This window comes from Chrysemys picta, chromosome 1 (assembly GCF_011386835.1).
Source record: "Chrysemys picta bellii isolate R12L10 chromosome 1, ASM1138683v2, whole genome shotgun sequence".
NCBI lineage: Eukaryota > Metazoa > Chordata > Testudines > Emydidae > Chrysemys > Chrysemys picta.
Window position 1 is genome coordinate 217,286,437 of NC_088791.1, and position 19,942 is coordinate 217,306,378.

Consider the following 19,942-nt stretch of genomic DNA (forward strand, 5'->3'; position numbering starts at 1 on the left):
AGAGTAGGTTAGATAAATGTCTATCAGGGATGGTCTAGACAGTATTTGGTCCTTCCTTGAGGGCAGGGGACTGGACTCGATGACCTCTCGAGGTCCCTTCCAGTCCTAGAGTCTATGAATCTATGAAAGGGGAGGGTGGGGAGGTGGGTGTTGACTAGCTCAGTATGCAAATTGCAGGAAATGATAAGTACAACTGCCTTAATTACTACTTACTCCTACCAACAACATATCTTTTCCTAGTTTTTATGAACAGGTAATTCAGTGGCAAAAACCACTGTTAACACAGATTTAAAGTTGTCATCCCCTTGAAGAGTATGTTGTGCTATTAAAGGACAAAAAGCAGGGGGCAAGGTAGCCCGTGATCCCTTTCCTCTACCATCTTTGAGCAATGCCCCAGTACACACATACTCACGCTGGCCCTTGGCACTATAAGATTCAGGAGGCGCCAGATCCTAGCATACACTCGCACTTTGAGCCAATTCCCCAGAAAGAGTACCACATATGTACAATGTGAGAACTACTTCACAGCCTTTAACAGCTCCTTTGCCATTACCCACAGGATACCATCTCAATCTACACTTTCATGTACCCATCATTAAAGCATTAGAATCCTGTTATATTCCACATTACCACTGACAATAGCCTTTGTAATAAAAGCCCTGTGCCCTGCTAACTATATAACATACGATATTCTGCAAAGAAATGATGTGTACTGGATTCTGAAGGTACACATGCACAATTCCCTTTCCTCACACACATGAGAGAGTGAAAAACACTCGCTTACAGACAACCCCCCAACCTAAAGCAAATACTCACCAGCAACCACACATCACTGAACAAAACCACTGACCCAGGAACCTATCCTTGTAACAAACCCCGATGCCAACTCTGTCCACATATCTATTCAAGTGACATCATCATAGGACCTAATCACATCAGCCATACCATCAGGGGCTCGTTCACCTGCACATCTACCAAAGTGATATATGCCATCATGTGCCAGCAATGCCCCTCTGCCATGTACATTGGCCAAACCGGACAGTCTCTCCGCAAAAGAATTAATGGACACAAATCTGACATCAGGAATCATAATACTCAAAAACCAGTGGGAGTACACTTTAACCTGTCTGGTCATTCAATGACAGACCTGCGGGTGGCTATATTACAACAGAAAAACTTCAAAAACAGACTCCAACGAGAGACTGCTGAGCTGGAATTGATATGCAAACTAGACACAATCAACTCAGGATTGAATGACTGGGAATGGCTGAGCCATTACAAACATTGAATCTATCTCCCCTTGTTAGTATTCTCACACTTCTTATCAAACTGTCTGTACTGGGCTATCTTGATTATCACTTCAAAAGTTTTTTTCTCTTACTTAATTGGCCTCTCAGAGTTGGTAAGACAACTCCCACCTGTTTATGCTCTCTGTATGTGTGTATATATATCTCCTCAATATTTATTCCACTCTGTATGCATCCGAAGAAGTGGGCTGTAGTCCACGAAAGCTTATGCTCTAATAAATTTGTTAGTCTCTAAGGTGCTACAAGTACTCCTGTTCTTTTTGAAAAACACAGATCTCCTCATATCGTAATCACATCTCTGTCACGCACTTCAAAGTAGTCCACACATGTCCTCATATCAGAGAGACACCTTTATGAAGCAGGCCCAACTACTGCCTCCACCGTTCAATGTAGGTATGCCAAACACACTGGCTGCCTCTGAAGTGTATGCAAATTATTCCTATTGTTTACTGCCAGCTCCTGGGGAACAGAGGGAAGGTGATGTGGGCAACTGTCTTCACCTGCGCCCGCTTCCCCCCCACACACACCTTTTTGTCCTTTAATAGTGTTAGATGGAATCCTCTGGATGAGAGGGAATGGGTTGCAAAAGGAGGTGACGAGTTTGTATATTTCAGCAACTGTGGGGTTCACAGAGTAAAGGTATGTATGTTAATGGGGCATATTGGGACAGTGCTGAAAGAGGGCAAAGATATGGGTGCTTGGGCAATCTTAATTCTGTTTCCTGGGTTTCAGAAATTTGAGTTTTGCTCAACTCAGTGTTCTGCAAGGCGATGACATACCACCAAACAACCTCAGCTCTGCATTAACTACGTTTTTTTGCAATTAAATATACAAAAGAATAGAAAGCCTGTAAACGTGTCATCACTTTGCGTAATGCAAGGGAAGGGGCTGATAGTAAACCCTGGTGGCCAGTCAAATAATTTTCTAATGCACAGGCCAACAAGATACTTAATTAACTTCAAAATGCACAAGTAAGTGAGAAACCAATAAAATAGGTTTTAAATCAAGATAAAGATATTTGTAAGCCAAGGTATTTGTAATGCTCCTTAGACTCAATGGTTAAAATTATTTTAGAATCATTTTTTATAATTATTTAAATTCTTTAACTATCTGAAATCTGCATCCCTTTCTCTCACTCTTTGTCCTGTCTGTTTAGATTGAAACCTGTTTGGGGCAGGGACTATCTCTTACCATCTGTTTGTGCAGCACATAGAGCAATGGAAGCCTGATCTCAGTTGGCTTCATATGCTACCATAACGCCAAAAATAAATATTATGTATGATATCTTTTAATATCCCCCCCCCCAAGTATTGCAATTTAAACCAATTTCTCTTTAAAAAACAACACTAACTTTTCAATTTAAATTGACTTTCACAGTTGTAGAGAATAACAGCTTGACAAGCAATATCCTGACATTGAATTGCCCTTTAAATTTAATATGCCTGGGCTCTCCTCTCAGACAGCCTGCTGTCTGAATGCTACATTGACAGATGCTAGGCTCCACACACTGAATATCTCTTGTCTTTTTATTGTGCAGAGTCTTATGGCTCCTTCAGGGCTCCTGCTGTTGATCTGGGGTCTGTCTCAGACAGTGCTTCTGCACTCACAGCAAGAAGAACCCAAGATTTCAATATTTTTAAAATTTCAGAAAGGCAATGCACCCCCCATTTGTTATCCTAGTAAGTCTTGCATCACACTTTTCCTGACAGGCTGGACAGACACAGTTCCTACCATTGACTGACACCTGTCCATTTTAAATAGATAGATATTTTAAATGGATACATATTTTGTGTGGGGTGAATACAATTTCTCTGGTCTTCCCTCTCCCTCACAGCTTTGGACCTGACTGATCCTGATCTTCAAGTGCAACTAGGTTAATAAATCCTGTTTAGTGCTGTGCCGTTGTCATGCATCAATCATCCCTACCTTCCTGGTACAGAAATTTCTTAAAGGATCTTCCTCTCCCCTCTTCTTCCTAATTTACGGTATGCTGAACACTGAGCCAGTATCAAAGACCAATTACCAGAATGGGCGAAGTGATGATATAGATGTCTTAAGTCCAAAAACTGATGCGTGCTTACATCTTTGCATCCAGTGGCTGACACTTCCTCTGTGTGTGTGTTCAACTCTATGAGAGGAAGTCACTGAACTGGGACCTAATACATCTAGGTTCAGTTCTCAACATTACACAGACTTCCTATGTGACCTTGGGTAAATCACTTTTTCTCTCTCTCTCTTTTCATTTCCCATCTGTAAAATGGGAATATTTCCTTTCTTCTGCCCTTTATCTTATTTATCTAGATGTAAGCTCTTTAAGGGCGGGATTGTCTCTTACTTTGTGTTTATACAGTGCCTAGCACAGTGGTGTCCTGATTTTGCTTGAGTTCTCTAGGCCAGTGGTACTCAACCAGAGGTACGTGCACCCCCTGGGGCACGCAGAGGTCTTCTAGGGGGTACATCAATTCATCTAGCTATTTGCCTAGTTGTACAGAAGTCTACATAAAAAGTAGTAGTGAAGTCAGTACAAATTAAAATTTCATACCGATGACTTGTTTATACTGCTCTATATACTATATACGGAAATGTAAGTGCAATATTTACATTCCAGTTGATTTATAAATATAGGGTAAAAATGAGACAATACACAATTTTTCAGTAACCGCGTGCTGTGACACTTCTGTATTTTTATGTCTGATTTTGTAATCAAGTAATTTTTAAGTGAGGTGTAACTTGGGGATACACAAGACAAATCAGACTCCTGAAAGGGGTACAGTAATCTGGAAAGGTTGAGAACCACTGCTGTAGGCACTACTGTAATACAAATAACACATAATTATCTGTTACTTTTTGTTATGAATGTAGCGTACCTCATGCCATAAATCTTAATTTGTCTTCGGCTACTATGTCACATCAGGTAGTTAGTCTGGATCTAATGGCAATTTTCATTGTTCTTTCCCTCTTGTATTCTCACTTTCACCAAATGACCCTTGGTCTCCTCATCTATGTTTGTTCTTCTGATTACTGAGAATTCATCATGTTGATATAGAAGTAATACCAAGCCTCCACAGTGGTTGCCACCCTAGTTCTTAAAAGTGGCTTTATTAAAATTTTGTTTAATTCACAATGCCTTTTTGAAACATCATGGCTACAATTACTTGTAATTCTTTTGCCAGAAGGTAATCATTGTAATATGTTTCACCATTATCAATATAATCATTGCCCTCTTGTGGAGTCCGGCAGTGCCATGGCACAGTGATTCTCAGCTGTGCCATTCTTAGGCAAGGGCTTTCGGTGCTCCAACTGCTAGTGCTCTAGCACTACATGGTCTCCAAAGAGTACTCCAGCAACAACCACACTCTGACTAAGCCAGGCGCCCTGTCTTGGTGAGCCACTCTTTACCAATTGCTCTCTGAACTACCAGGGAGCCTTCCACCTGCTCCTCACTTCTGACTCTGCAGTACAGGAAAGAAAAACAGCAGATCAACTGCTGGCAGAGTCATCATGCTAGTCTAGAATTCCAAAGCCATTAAGCCAACAGAAATTAACTGGCTGATTAAACACTTCCTTAAAAACCTGAGGATTTTGCTGTTTGGGGGAGAGAGGCTTTGGACTCCGAGCTCTCCAGCAACGTGGCAGCCAAGCATCTTGCTCAGGTGTTGCTAGAAAGCAATACAAGCCAGTCAATTATTTGTAGTCATCCTTTTTCACTGACTAAAGTTCATAAACTGATAAGTATAACAGCATTTTATATGTCTTGATGAATGGAAGCTGTGTGTTTATAACTGTCCAATATATTTAGTAACCCTTTTCATGGTATCTGTCTGCATCTGTTTCAAGCTAGGAGACAAAAATAAGAAAAATATCTTTTTTCCCCCCACCCACACCCCTCCTGTAGTCTAGGATCCCACCTAGCAATGATTTCAAAGTTGGTATGAAACTGGAAGCCCACGACCCACGCAATGTTACCTCAGTGTGTATAGCTACAGTAATTGGAATCACTGGTGCCAGATTAAGGTTGCGGCTTGATGGAAGTGACAACAAAAATGACTTTTGGAGGCTTGTGGATTCCTCTGACATACAGCCAATTGGGACCTGTGAAAAGAAAGGGGGGATGCTCCAGCCGCCACTCGGTAAGAAACAATGTTTCTGAACTAATGACATGGTATGTGTGATCCACAAGATGCTGCTCTCTTATGGTTAGTGTTATCTTGTTTTCTTGGCAAGTGCTGCTTGAAATAATGGTTCAAGCGAAATGTTAACAGCAGAAGGATAAATGCTAAGTAAAAAAGCTAATAAAGAGAGTAAATGAGCTGGACCCCACTTTGTGTATTACTGTGTCTAGGAATGGATAGAGAAATTTAGAATTTGAGTATGAGTTCTACTATCCAAAACATTTTCCCTCTTCCCAGAATCCCCCCACTAATCACGAGGAGGGACAGATCCCTCGTGGCCTTTTCAGTGACTGCTTGATGGGTTACACATAAATATTACGTTAATCTACTTAATTTATCCTCCTTCATCCCATAATTTATAGGGGCATTACCTTGTGGCATTACCTTGAGGGCTCTACATTACTTTCAGTTGTGGAGAAGAGTCCCAAAGTGCTTTCTAAAGCCACATTTCTTACAACTTGCATGTAGCTCCTGAATTTGGGTCTCTGGTGTATCAGGTGCGCTGCAGAAAAGGGAGATGTCTTTTTAAAATTTTAATCATTCTAAAAACTGACAAACTCAAAATGATTTCCACAGGAATTTAATTTATATTTTTTAAGCAAAATGAAATACATTTAAAGTATGTTCTTGCCACTACAAGGTCCTAAATGCCTCTTCCCATAAAACTCCAAGGAGTAACAGCTTGTGTTTTGTTGCTTTCTTTTCTTTTTCTTTTCTCTTTTACTTTTCTATCTAATTTAAGAGTAGGCTGACTGAAGTGAGGGTGCATTTTCTGTCTTTCACTCACTCTGCATGTTCATTCACTCTTTTCTCATTCTTAGTCTATGCAAGCTCTTGGATGAGAGAGGAGACAGAGGGACCTACGTTGCTTCAAACCTTTTTCTCTTACACTTCTGTACAACTGTATGTGGTGATAGTAAATTTCCAAATATATGTATCAGAGAATGGGAGCAAATGTAGTATGTGTTTCCTGGTTTTAGACTGATAACATCGCACTACACTCTTTATTGCTGCTCTACAGAAGCCAGCAGTTCCTTGCTACTGTCCTTCCAGAGGTCTTCTTCCCCACATAATCTTCCTGCACACTTAGATATCCATAGTTTCCTTTCCAACAAATCCCTCCCATACTTGGACAGGTCTAAACTCAAGAGCGTTTTGCTGGTATAGGTATAAGGGTGTGATCTCTGACTGGCATAGCTGTGCTAGCAAAAACCCCTACTGTAGATGCAATACTGGAAAATCTGTGCTTTTACTAGTTTAGCTTCGAGCACTCCTAGTGTGGACACAGCTTATATTGGCCAGCAAAACTTTACTACAGTAGAACCTCAGCGTTACGAACACCAGAATTACGAACTGACCAGTCAACCACACACCTCATTTGGAACTGGAAGTACGCCATCAGGCAGCAGCAGAGACACTCCCCTTTCTCCCCCCTCCCCCAAAAGGGCAAGCAAATACAGTAAAGTATTGTGTTAAACTACAAAAAAAAAAAAAAAAAATGGGGCGGGGAGCAGCATTTTTCTTCTGCACAGTAAAGTTTCAAAGCTGTATTAAGTCATTGTTCAGTTGTAAACTTTTGAAAGAATAGCCATAATGTTTTGTTCAGAGTTACAGACATTTCAGAGTTATGAACAACCTCCATTCCCGAGGTGTTCATAGCTCTGAGGTTCTACTGTAGTGCAATTTTGCTGGCCAATATAAGCTGTGTCCACACTCAGAGCGCTCTACTGGTATAGTATATCAGTATATCTTTTCCAGCAAAATGCTTCTAGTGTAGTCATGGTCTATTGTGTAATATAAGAGAAAGCAAAGCAGTGGTTCCTGTTCACTTCCTGTGGATAGTGATTAGTAGCAGGAGCAGTTTCTCTCAGCAGCAGAGGAGAGCGCTCATTGTCTATTCTGTTTGTGCATAAGCCCATCCTTAGGCTTGTATTTTTGTGGAAGTATTTGTGACACAAAATCACTTCAGGCAAAATAAAAAAACTAAAAAAAAGAGACTTCTTAGGCTTTACTTAAAAATACTAAACTTGAGTTGACAATGTCATTTTCAAATCACACTTGCTAGTTTTATGAGGAAAAATATTTTCCCTTAAGGCTCACTCAGCCTTGCTGCTGACAGCGAAGCTGTGTTCTTTGTGAATCGTACGTTGCTACCAGGATCTGCATTCAGAGCTCACTTAATGATAATGATGATGGTGATGCGTGAATCTAGGTCACTCTTTTTGTATTAGAGGTCTGCCCAGGCCCAGACCCAAACCAGACCCAAATCCACCCAATCTGAGCCCAAGAGTGTTGTCATTTTCCAACCTGACCCTGACCGTTCCCTCCAAACCTGAATTAGCGGCGCCACTGCCACCTCCTGCTGCACTGTGTGGTGGTGGCAACTGCTTGTCCCAATCCCGTTGGCTGCCACCCCCGCTGCACTATGTTCTGTGGAGTGAGAGGTGCAGCACACTCACTTGGCAGTGCATACTATTCAATGAGGCAGAGGTGGCCGGCAGGAGCTGGGCACGCAGCCACTACTATGCCAACCTCCTGGGCAAGAGAGAGACTTCAGAGGTGACCTGACCTGAGCCTCAGAGGTTCAGATTGTTTTCTGACCCAAACCAAACCTGATACTTGTTGTCAGATCCCATCAAGTTCTGGTAGAATTGCAGGAATCTACTCTACTTCTATCAAATACTGGTTTAGCATTCAACAGGCTCTGGTTCCAGGTGCTTAGCCAGTATTTTCTACCAGTTCAGTGGTGTGACTTTCTTTAAAACTTGGCAGCAGGCATGTACTGCTTAATGTTATTTTTTATATTTAAATTAAATAACTTTAATAGATTATAATTTTAGGCTTTAATATAGGTTATCAATTTCAAATATAATTCTAAATAGCTTTATTTTTTTTAAAAGTGTTTAATATAAATACAAAATGATTTTTAAAAAATGTTACCCATCCTGTTTTAAACCACAACTTTACTTTCAAAAGTAAACATTTTCTGTACTGTGGTATTACTTTACTGTGGCATTTCCTATACTTATAATGTATCATGTATGCTGTGGTGAAGTATACTTAGTGTGGTGTAGTAAGTATTTTACTCTGTAAGGTTGCCTGTTGAATATAGTTGGATGAGATTGTATTCTGACTTTCCAAGACCCTGAGCACATTTAAAGAGCTGCCATTTTATAAACCAGTCAGAGAACATTTTCTTTCCTTTTCCCCAACAACACAAATGCATAATTTTGCCTAAAAATTATACCTCCTAAAACAGCTATTCTAGTTAAATGTGGCACATATGAGAATATGGTATAAAGTTTTTATCAGAACTTGTTAGGAATAACCTTCATAATTCAATACTGACTTCGCTCATGGGAATACAACTATCTTAAATTTATGCTGATAAAACTTTTGATACCACATTAACATGTATTCCCTAAGTATAATAAAGGGAATATAAATATTAATACTTCTTTGGTCACAATAGAAAGAAACAGGAAGATATTCTCACTTGCACTTAGGTTTATTGTCAAATATGGTTACTAAGCAACCACTTTATAGTGGTCTGCGTTTATCAACAGTTAACCACACAGTATTTTCCCGTGTAGCACAGTAGGTCTTTTCTATCTCTGATCAGCGTAACTTACAGAAAAAAGAAGAAAAATGTCCAGTAACACCCCCCCCCCCCGCCACCCCCCCAAATCCTGGTAAACTTGACCCTGGCCTACAGGACTTCGTGTATTCCAATATTTTCACATTAATATTTGGGAAATGCTTCATCTATGGGCTTCTGACTACTGGGTGGATATTTTGAGAGAGATTTTTGTTCTGTTACTATATCACTGGCAGATGGATAAACAAATGCTTGGGATCCTTGAAGTAACTGTTCAGCTAAAGTTAAGAAATATGGAATGAAAGTCCCTATCTTTTTCTACCTGTGATATTCCACTAGACCACCAGGAGGAGCCCACTCTTAATCCAACAGTGAAATACTCAGTACAGTAAGTCCAGAGTTAATCACTAGAGAGCCATCTGGATGTTTGTGCATTGTGCTGAGGAAAATGGTTGTATTCCTGGAGAAGCGAAAGATAGGGTAGGTGGTCATGGCGGTATTGTAGTTCACTTACACTCCCAGATGCAGGAAAAATGCAGGTACCTAATGGCATCAGAGAACTTTTGGACAGACTGATATTATATCAAGTACAAATTGGGTCTCCACTACTGCTGGTCCTCAGCTACTAAGTAATATTATGTTGCAAGGCTCAGTTAATAATTGTTTTGAGATCTGTTGGTGGAAAGGTGAAGTATTATTAAAATGTCACTCCATTGTACTCCAAAACTGAAGAGGGAGATAACCAAAATGGAGCAGCAATTTGCTCTGTGTGGGTCTGCAATCTATTTAAAGTGTTTCAAAATACAGTGCTTGTGCCACTGTAACTATATTGCCTTAGGACCAGATATAGTGAAAGCAGTATAACCCCCTAATGTGGATGCAATTATTACTCGTATAAAGGTGCCTTGGTTGGTATCAAAATAGGCTATACTGATGTTAGCACTTTTATATTGATATAACTACATTTACAGTAGCTAGTTGCACATCCTTAACTTTATCTATTCCTAAACTAATACAGTGGTACAAAAAATGTGTATACACCAGTCTGTGGCCAGTGATGTCCTTGTGTTCTGATTGCCATTTCTGTTCATTGAAATTAGTTGAAATGTTATACCTAATAAGCAAATGTTTTTGTACTATCCAGGAATGCAAGTTTGGCTCCTCTCATAATGATTGTCAGCCATTCTATTGCATAGTTTATTCAGAAAAGAAATAGTCACACATTGTCCCTCTAGTCCTTGATTCTTTAGTGATAGCTAGGTTCCAAAATTCAAACATCCTGGCATATATAGATACATTTTTGAAAAAGCCTTCTTGGCACTTTTGCAGCATCCTGTTCCTGGGTAAAGCTGGGAGCTAATTGGGTGTATAAATGCCTCCTGCTAGACACTTACACAATTGATTTTCCCAAGTGGAATGGAGCCTTCTGGTCCCAACATTTGATTTCTCTCACAGTAACAAATGAGTTAAAATAGTCCCTCCCACCTGAGCGCTAAACATATCATAGTTTCACATATTACATCGGGCTCAGTAGTGTTCAGTGTCTAGTTAAGGTTTCAAATTCCAACTTCCATTTGAAACTACTTTTTTTTTAAGTACTTTATAAAGTTTTCAAACAAATTCCTTTGGGGATAACATTTTCCATGCTCTAATTAAAAGTGATTTTTTTAAAGAAAGCTTACGTGAAATCAGTTGAGCTACTTAACTGAGTAGTGTCACCACCCTTCCTGTTATTGGCATGTGCAATCACGCACTCTGTGCTTTCCAGTGAGAAAGCTAATTCTCAGCTAATTCAAAAGGTGAATCTAGAAACTTCCAGAATGGCATGTTTTATAAATCATGTTAAGACTTAGAAATCAATCCAAGTTTAAAAATCAGCTCAGTAGTTTCTCAGTTGTGAACATTTAAACATAACAATTTCTCACATATATAAGATCTCTTGTATCCAGTTTTAAAATGCAATTTAAGGAGTTGTGGACTTTAAACAACTTTTAAATCTGTCTGCTCAGTTAAGTACAACTTAAGGCCACTGTGTCAGGGAGCCAATACCCAGGACAGGAATTAAGGTTTAAATAGTAAGTAATCAAAAGTCATGTAAACTTTTCCATATCTACTATTAGTTTTTTTTTTAAATCATATCTAGATTGTAAGGCAATTCTTCAAGTCCAGACAAGGATTCTAGTAGTAGTTGCTTTAGAGAGAAGTTTCCTATTAGGTTCCTGTTTTGTTGTGTTAGGTTTTTTTGGAGAGAACTACAACAGACTTTCACCTGCTAAAGATCTGGCCCAAAATATCTGTTGTCTATTTGAATCGGTCTAGTAGCTTCAAATACAGCCCTGAAGGTGCTTTGGAAGCAGAGAGAGATATAAGCATGTCTCTTCCTTTACTGGGAGGTACTTGGTTCTGAGGGAGAACGCCATGGAATGAAGAATATTTCCACCAAACAATTGTTTTGATAAAATAAAGTTGTTTTTAATAAAAGCAGGTTTGGGTTATAGTAACTCTTTGTGCATTGTATTCACTTATTTTTTTTAATGAAGAATACTGGCATGGAAACATTCTCCACTTTCTGCAATTGCAATGTGATGCATACACTTACCAAGATGTTTCATTTCTACCATTCCCTGTTTTGTCCTCTTGTCTTTGTAATTAAAGGATGTATTGTTTCATTGAAATTTGTTTGCACTTCCTTGTTTCTTTTTGTGAAGGAATCTTGTGGAAGAGCCTCAATGGAGAAGAAAATGTGTCTAATAAAAAATAAGAGTTAGAGGACAGAGAAGCTAGACCAGAGGATGTCATTTGAGAATGAAAGAAAACTGGCCCAGTAAATATAACTTGGTACTATGCAAGGAAGATGGTTTGGGACCAGGGAATATAGAGAATGATTTAATCTGCAGTACTACAGCTTGCATGTCTCTAGTCACACTTAATATAGTAACCATGATAAATGATTTTGCAGGCAAATCACTCCTGAAAGGAAGTATACTATCCAACGTGTTTACTGCTGTAAACAGCTGCTCTATGCATTCATGTGTCTTGGCCACATTTATTTCTAGCCAAGTCCAAACCAGAGGGTTTTAGACAGTAGTGGGGTAAATTCTGCATCTTTCTTCTTCCTGTATATTAATATTTTATAAATGTGAGTCTAGGATCTTTTACACAACTAATCTATTTATGTTAATTAGGTTTCCAGATGAATGCATCATCTTGGCCAATGTTTCTGTTAAGAACACTAAATGGAGCTGAAATGGCACCAGCAGCATTCTTTAAGAAGGTAAGAAGAAAGGGGCTCCTAGTAAACAAGCTTCCATCAACTGGTCCATGATTACATTTTTATTGAGGATGCCAGGATATTGTACTGTTCTCTTCAGCATGGAAAGGCAACAATGTTATTTAAAATTACTTTGAAGTGGATTGGCAAGCCACAAAACTGGACAGGAAATGATCATCTTCTAGTCCAAATGGATGGGCACCTCTTTTCCTCTGTTTGGACCTTTAAGGTATGCTGTATTATTTAGAAAAAAATTGTGTTAGCTTGGTTTTTTTCATGGATTTAAGATGTCATGCATCTCTCGTTTGTTGACAGTAACATATTCATGATGTGCCTGTGTATGTGTTGGGCTAAAACTGGTAAAGGAGAATGAGAGCCACAGGAACGTATGGGGAGTCTATGCTGAATATTTTTATTTGGCGCATACTTCACAGTTGAGCTGTTAAGAATGTAGTGGGGACTTAGCTGAAAGTAATAAAAAAATGCTATCAGTTTTAGAAGTATGGCCTTTATGCTGAAGAAAAGAGGATCTTAAAAAAATGTGTGAAATGTTTTTATGCAAAAAATATGTAGGGATGCAAGTATGACTCAGCAGATCTGTTGATTTGATTTGTCCTCTTACCATTCTTATGAGCTTGCTAAAATCGAAGTGAGAAGTTAAGTGATTTCTTTCTTAGTACTGATAATGGCTTTGCATGAGTTTCTTTTAGGAAAACTTATATTGGGCTTGATCCTGTAAGCTCTTGCTCGTGAATCCCCATTCATTTTGATTGATTTGAATGCATTCATAAAATAGCTATGATATGAGCAGTCCCAGCAATATGCCTCAGCCCTCTTCTGGAGGATCTACCTCTTGAGGGTGAGATGTAATTTGGTTTCCCTTCAATCCTTTGGCCTTTTTGCTGAGACTGACAAGAGTTACATTGTGGACCGTTGTGTTGCTGATTTTTGTTTTGTTTGTCCGAGACCAACTTATTTCACACAGGCCACTAAACAGCCTTCAGATGTTAATGATTTGCATGTGTATTTGGATAAGTAATAAAGAGCTGAAAGGTTCCCCAGTCCATTATCAATCCCCAGAAACATCCAGTTCCTCATAGAAGTACATTTTTCTGATCCTGTCCTCTCCCTACATAAAACTATGCCATTTATTTTTAGTGTACGTTCACTATCCCACCGTTCCTGTAGAACTCATCAGATTTTCTCAGTCAACTGCTTAAGTAGACTTGGCATAACCTTGCTCCCAGTCACATAAGTAGGAGCAGAATTGAGCCTAGGTAATCTAGAAAATTTAAAATAAACTTGTAACATGTATTAAATGTGTATTGTATAACCTTTTTGGAGTAGTCAGTATGAGAAGTTAGAATGTTAGAGAAAAGTAGCTGTTTTTCAAGAATTCATGGAAACCTAGATGTTCTACAATTTTATTTTGACAGGAACCACCAAAACCTGCTCCAGACTATTTTAAAGTTGGAATGAAACTTGAAGCAGTAGACAAAAAGAACCCTTATTTAATTTGCCCAGCGACCATTGGAGATGTTAGAGGAGATGAAGTTTTCATTACATTTGATGGCTGGCGGGGAGCATTTGACTATTGGTGCAAATATGATTCTCGAGATATCTTCCCAGTCGGATGGTGTGGCTTAACAGGAGATGCACTACAGCCACCAGGCAACAATGGTAAAACCACCAGTAATAACGCTTAATCTATCTTCCCAAATTTTGCTGCTGTTAAGCAGCTGGGACTTAAGAACCAACTGATCTTATGCAGATTTTAGGATTTTGATATGTAAACAGCTGATGCAGATGAAATAGTGACACGTTTTCACTGTATCATACCGAAGGATATGATTTAGTCACAGATTCCATGATTTTAGTGGACCTCCATGACTTCTTTGGCTTCAGCTGTCAGCGGCCAGGGCCAAGTCAGGGCTGTGTGCCTGCCCCCCGACCCCGTATGGCACTGTGCACCCATGGCTACAGCCGGGGCTGTAGCTGTGTGCCCCTCCCCCGCAGCTGCGGTTGGAGTGTGCGCCCTCCCTCCCCTTGAGCCTAGAGCAGGGTCTGTGTCCCATCCCTCTCCTGTAGTGGTGGGGCTCAGGCTGTCAATCTCTTCTCCCTGCCCCTCCCCTCTCCTCCCCTCCCCCCATGGGGCTCCAGTTGTTATTGCTCCTCCGACCCCTGATTATTTTTAGTAAAAGTCACGGACAGGTCATGGCTCCTGTGAAATTTTGTTTATTGCCCGTGACCTGTCTGTGACTTTTACTAAAAATAACCTTGACAAAATCTTAACCTCAATCATATATTTTTGTGTTGTCTCTTTGAGAAATTATTATTGCTCATTTACAGTAGTTCACAATTATTTGTTCACACAGTAGCTCTGGAAACTCTTCTTGACTGACATTTACATGCCATAATTTGTTTCTTTATCATACCTGCTCTAATTCTGATAATGGTTAACGACCAAATCTAAACAAATTCCATTAAAACCAATTGCATTTAAATTCTCAGGCAGTGAGGGATCTGGTTATGTTCAGTTCTCTATGTACTTTTGAAGAATATTGGACATCATCTAGACCTTTTACTTATATTGTTGGTAGTCTCTATAATGTTGGTAGCTGTATTAATTGAATTTCATAGGAATTTATATTCAACTTTGCATCAACACCTTACCTCAAGGTTATAGAATGGAGCTCTGAAGAACAACAAAAAACTGTTTTAAAGTAGGAAATGCAATAAAAGTTTCTTTATTGTTTCCAAGGGATTCAAACTCTAGGCTTACCTGTAGCATTTACTTTGGGCTGTAAACTTTCTGTTTTTGAAGTTGTATATTATTAGGCTCTTCCAAATATTTTGTTTGCTGCTTACCTACCTAGTTATGTGAATCTATAGATAGAGAGCTCCCTTAGCTAATAGCCAACTTTTCTCTGTCATTATATACCCATTTCCTTCTTTGCCAAGGTATGTGAAATGAAAGAGGAATATTAATTTTTAATATCTGTGATATGCTATGGGGTCTCTTATAAGATATCTGAAATCTGAAGTTTTGCTGTAAAACAATTTGGGTTGTATTATCTTACTCCTTTCAGATTCAAGATGTGTGAAAGGAGTTTTTATAAGGAGGAATCACATTTTAAAATTCATTCTACTGTTACTGAATAATTTGTTCTAATCATGAACGGTTTCACTGTGTGTGTTAAGTGGATGAGAAACAAGAAGAGCACATTTCTGTAGAAAAGTTGGTAGAACAAAGAAGACAAGTAACCATTTATGGTGCTTTTCCCAACATTTTTCATTTTTAGGACAACAATGTAAGAATCAGAGGTAAGGCTAGCCACTAAAGATTGGCGTGAGAATTGGGAAGAGTTGTCACAGAAAATCTTAGTGTAATATAACTTGTTAGACTGAAGCAGGGTTAGGGAGGAAAGGTGATCCAGTGGTTATGGGTCTAGCCTGGGACTCCTTGCTCTGTCACAGACTTCCTTGCACAAGTCACTTAGTCTTTCTGTGCCTCAGTTCCCCATCTGTAAAATGGGGATAACACCACTGTTCTAGCTCACAGGGATGTTGTGAGGATAAAGGCTAACGAATACAGGCTATGAATAAGATGTGTTAAAACTTGTATGGAAACTTCATGTATGTTCATTATGATAAAATGAAAAGATGTTCAAAAAGCATTGAAGCACTCAGATACTTAGTGGAGGTCATTTAAGTACCTTAGGTAGGTAGAAAAAATAATACTGTCTTTTTAAAAAGGCTTTGAAGATTGGAGGGTTTTCTCCATACAGTTGCATTTCTATCTTTTATAGCTAGGAACATCATTTTAAAGCAATACTTCTGTGAGATTGGAGATGATGAGAAGAAAGCTGCATTTCCAGTCAATTCCCAGGGTGATTATCATATGAAACAAGAGATTTAGATATAAGAAATATGTTTCTTAGTTGATTTTAATGACAACTTCAGCCTTTTCCTCAACAGCTTTAGCTTGGGATCTTAAAAGGTGACTAAGAGTTAAGCACCTAACTTCCATTGAAAGTTAGGGGAGTTACGTGCTTAACTCCCCTAGGCTCCTTTGAAAATCCCAGTTGTAATTTGCAGCATACAGAGAAATGTCATCCACTGCCTTTCTGTTGATAAATTGTCCATCCACCAGTTTAGGTCACGTGGTCTGTTTTTTTTCTAGGAATGTTTATGAAATTTAAGGAAAATATCAAGGACTTGGATTTAAATCTAATCCCAAGTCTTAAAGTTGCATGGGATTTTGGAGAATGGAAATTGCTTTGATCTCTTGTATCAACATGTTATCTTGATCTGTGGCACCTCTGTCATCTGAAGATGCAACTGCAAGCAAACTGATCCCACGTTCATAGGACTTAGAATCAAAGATCTCTTTTCTATATTCAGACCTAAATCCTTCCGGCAGTAGTAGACCAAAGAGGAGATTATGATCAAGGGAAACCTTTGAATGTGTGGCTGGAAAGAAATTCAGAACTAAACTAATCTGAGCTATGATAATCTGGGGGTGCTGGCTACTACTAAGTATATTTGGTAGGAAAGAGGCTGTATTTCCCTGTTTCCCTAAGAGAAATCGAAAGGAATGTGATGTGCTATTTCCCAAAGGAAAAATTATGGCGCAGACAACAGCTTGCTGATTTGACATATGCTGTTAACTAGCAAATATCTGCTGGAGAAATACCCATTTTTCACTTTCTCACACCCCTTTGGATCCCTGGAATTTGGGCACATTTGAAAGATGACTCCTTTAAAACACTGTGTTTCAATATCCCAATCTTTGAATCAGGAAAGAATTTTCATGGTTTTACAGAAGTGTTGTGAAGCTTCATTTTTTTAATGCTTGTAAAAGGTCCTTTCTTCCTTTTTCTTTATCACCTAATTTGTTTTCATCTTGTCACCTTCCGTCTTTTTTTGTTGCATGTTGTAGGGCTGAAGCGTGGAGCTTTTTTTACATTGAGGCCTGATCTACACTAGAAAAATTAGATCAATTAAATTCACACTCCTGAGTGGCATAATTAAGCCAACCTAAGGCCCTGTCTACACTACACAGTTTTGTTGACAAAAGTCAGTTTTCATCAACAACACTGTGAAGGTGTACCATGCTCCTTTTACCCACAACATTCGTCTGCTTTATTGACAAAATAAAGCATAGAACTTTTTTTTGGCAAAGTTATATCAACAAAAGTCAGTGTAGACACTGCGCTTGGTTACATTGCTATAATTGGTCTCCAGGAGGTGTCCCACAATGCCCATCCTGATTGCTCCGGTCAGCAGTTCAAACTCTGCTGCCCTGCACCCAGGTAAACCGGCATCTGTCCTTCCCCCTTTTAAGACCAGGGAATTTTTGAAATGCCACTTCCTGTTTGCTCGGTGTAGACAGCTCACATCGCATCTTCCCAATTGACCATGGCGGCTCCATGCAGCAAACGCTTTCCCGCTTGGAGGACACCTGGGTTGTTGGATATGCTGGCACGGTGGGGAGAAGAGGTTGTGCAGTCCCAGCTCTGCTCCACCCGTAGAAATGTTGATACTTATGGTCAGATTTCTTGTGGCTTGTGTGATAAGGGCTATGCGGGACATGCATCAGTGCCGTGCAAAGATAAAGGAGCTGAGGCAGGCATGCCAAAAGGCAAGGGAGGCAAAACTGTCGCTCTGTGCTGCGCCAAAGACCTGCCACTTCTAGAAGAAGCTGGATGCCATCCTTGACGGTGATCACACCTACACCGCCAGGAGCCCCATGGAGGTGGTGGAGGTGGCTGGAGGTGGCTGGAGGTGGTGACAGACAGCAGACTCAACCCCAAGGATGAAGTCATGGGCGGGGAGGTCGAGTTGGAGGACAGTGTGGAGCCCACAACAGGGTCATCCGATGGTATGGCGAGTCAGGACCTCTTTTCCACTCCAGAGGGGTCTAGCCAGTCCCAGCAGTCCCTCTCTTGCGCGCATGATGCGGGAGGGGGGAGCTCTGGGTAAGTGATCTTTTTGAGTTGATGATGCTCAGTTATGAGGTAGAGCTGTCCTTTGCTCTGTATATTCTAGAAGTGAGTGAAAGGATAGAAATGTACAAGATTAGCTGTGTTTGCAAGTGCTTCACATTACCCTGTGCAGCTAAGCGGTGCAGTGGAACATTTTGTTAATGCACACCGAGATTTCACAGGAATCCTAGCGAGATCTCTAGGAAACTTTCCTGGAGGTGCTTGCCAATTCTCTGTCGAAGATTCCTTGGCAGAGCTGCTTTGCTCCTTCCCCCATTGTAGGAAACTTTCCTGCGCCAACTGGCAATCACTTGTGCAGGGACTAAAGCACACAGGCAAGCAGCATAGGGACTGTGTCTGAAGCTGAATGCTTCACCTTTGCATCCTTGCTTACCTTCAGGAGTAAGATATCGCCTTCATTGACCCCCACCTGTGGAAAATTATGGCAGAATTTACAATATTGTCCCTAGTCGCCTGCAGTGATCGCCTTAAAATACCACCTAGACCCTTGCCCCATCTTGAATGCCCAACCCACCCCATCCCTCTCTGGGCCGAACTCACCATGTTTAGGGTGTTCACCGAGATGTGTGCTTGTCAAGGGACAGAGAAAAAGTGATTCATATGTTAAATGTGGAGGTGTATTTTACTATGATGATTCAATGCTGTGTGTGAACTAACAGTCATGCTTCTGTGTATTATTTCTTATGCTTACGCAGATATGGCTTATAGGGGAACCGTCTACACATTGGTGGAGTACCTCTGCCAAATAAGGAAGCAACCAAGGCAGAACAAGAAAGACATGTTCTGAGAAGTGCGCCAATACTCAGAGGCCAAAAAAAAGAGAATGCAGGGACTGGTGAGAGACCCTGAAAGAAAAATTTAAAATAGCAAGGCAAGACAGAAAGGAGAGTGAGGAGTGCATTGTAAAGGGTTAGGAGTGGATGATAGAAGTGGTGGAGGAGCAAACAGATGTTGAAATCCATAATCACACTGCAGGCAGAAGACATGCATGCTCACCACCCCCCACGGCTGATACACAACTGCTTTCCGTGCCCTCCCCAAACTGCCCCACAGATTCCTTGCAACTTCCCAAATGTCTCAGTATCCCATTCACTCCATCCTTTCGGACAGCTTCCAGAATGATAGTTGGACTTACATACAGCTATGAGAGCCTGCACTCCTATCTCCCTTCCCACCAAGTCTTTTGTGTGTGTGTGTGTTTTAATTGGTATTTAATAAAAACAAATTCTCTGAAAGATAAGCAATCTCTATTTGCCTCTTACACGTGGTGGTTAAAATGTAGCCCCCTGTTGGGCCACTCTAATAGACCTGGTATCTGGCTGCTCAAATTCAGCAGCTGGGTGATCTGTCTCCGCGCTCCACCCCAGGGAAAACTTTTCACCCTTATCCTCACAAATATCATGGAGTGTGCAGTAGGCTGCCATGACTATAGGAATATTTTCTCATTAAGGTCTGACTCTGCCAGCTTGCTTTTAATCTGCCAAAGGCACATTCTACAGTCATTCTGCACCTGCTCAACCTGTTGAAGTGCTCTTTGCTGTTGTCCAAGTTTCCCATGTAAGCTTTCATGAGCCATGGGCTGTAAG

General features: G+C 40.2%; 1 protein-coding gene across 10 annotated transcripts in view; it reads left to right on the forward strand.

Moving 5' to 3' along the window:
• Window positions 1-19,942, forward strand: part of SCML2 (Scm polycomb group protein like 2) — a 186,212-nt gene that overhangs the window by 52,347 nt on the left and 113,923 nt on the right. For 5 of the 10 annotated variants that reach the window (XM_065580068.1, XM_065580065.1, XM_005281554.5 and 2 more), the window contains exons 5-7: window positions 5,203-5,437; window positions 12,263-12,351; window positions 13,785-14,028. In XM_065580068.1, coding sequence (XP_065436140.1) covers window positions 5,203-5,437; window positions 12,263-12,351; window positions 13,785-14,028 — 568 coding nt within the window. Of the gene's footprint in view, window positions 1-5,202; window positions 5,438-12,262; window positions 12,578-13,784; window positions 14,029-19,942 lie in introns of all 10 variants that reach the window. The other 5 variants (XM_065580084.1, XM_005281555.5, XM_042844630.2 and 2 more) reach the window with 4 other exon arrangements.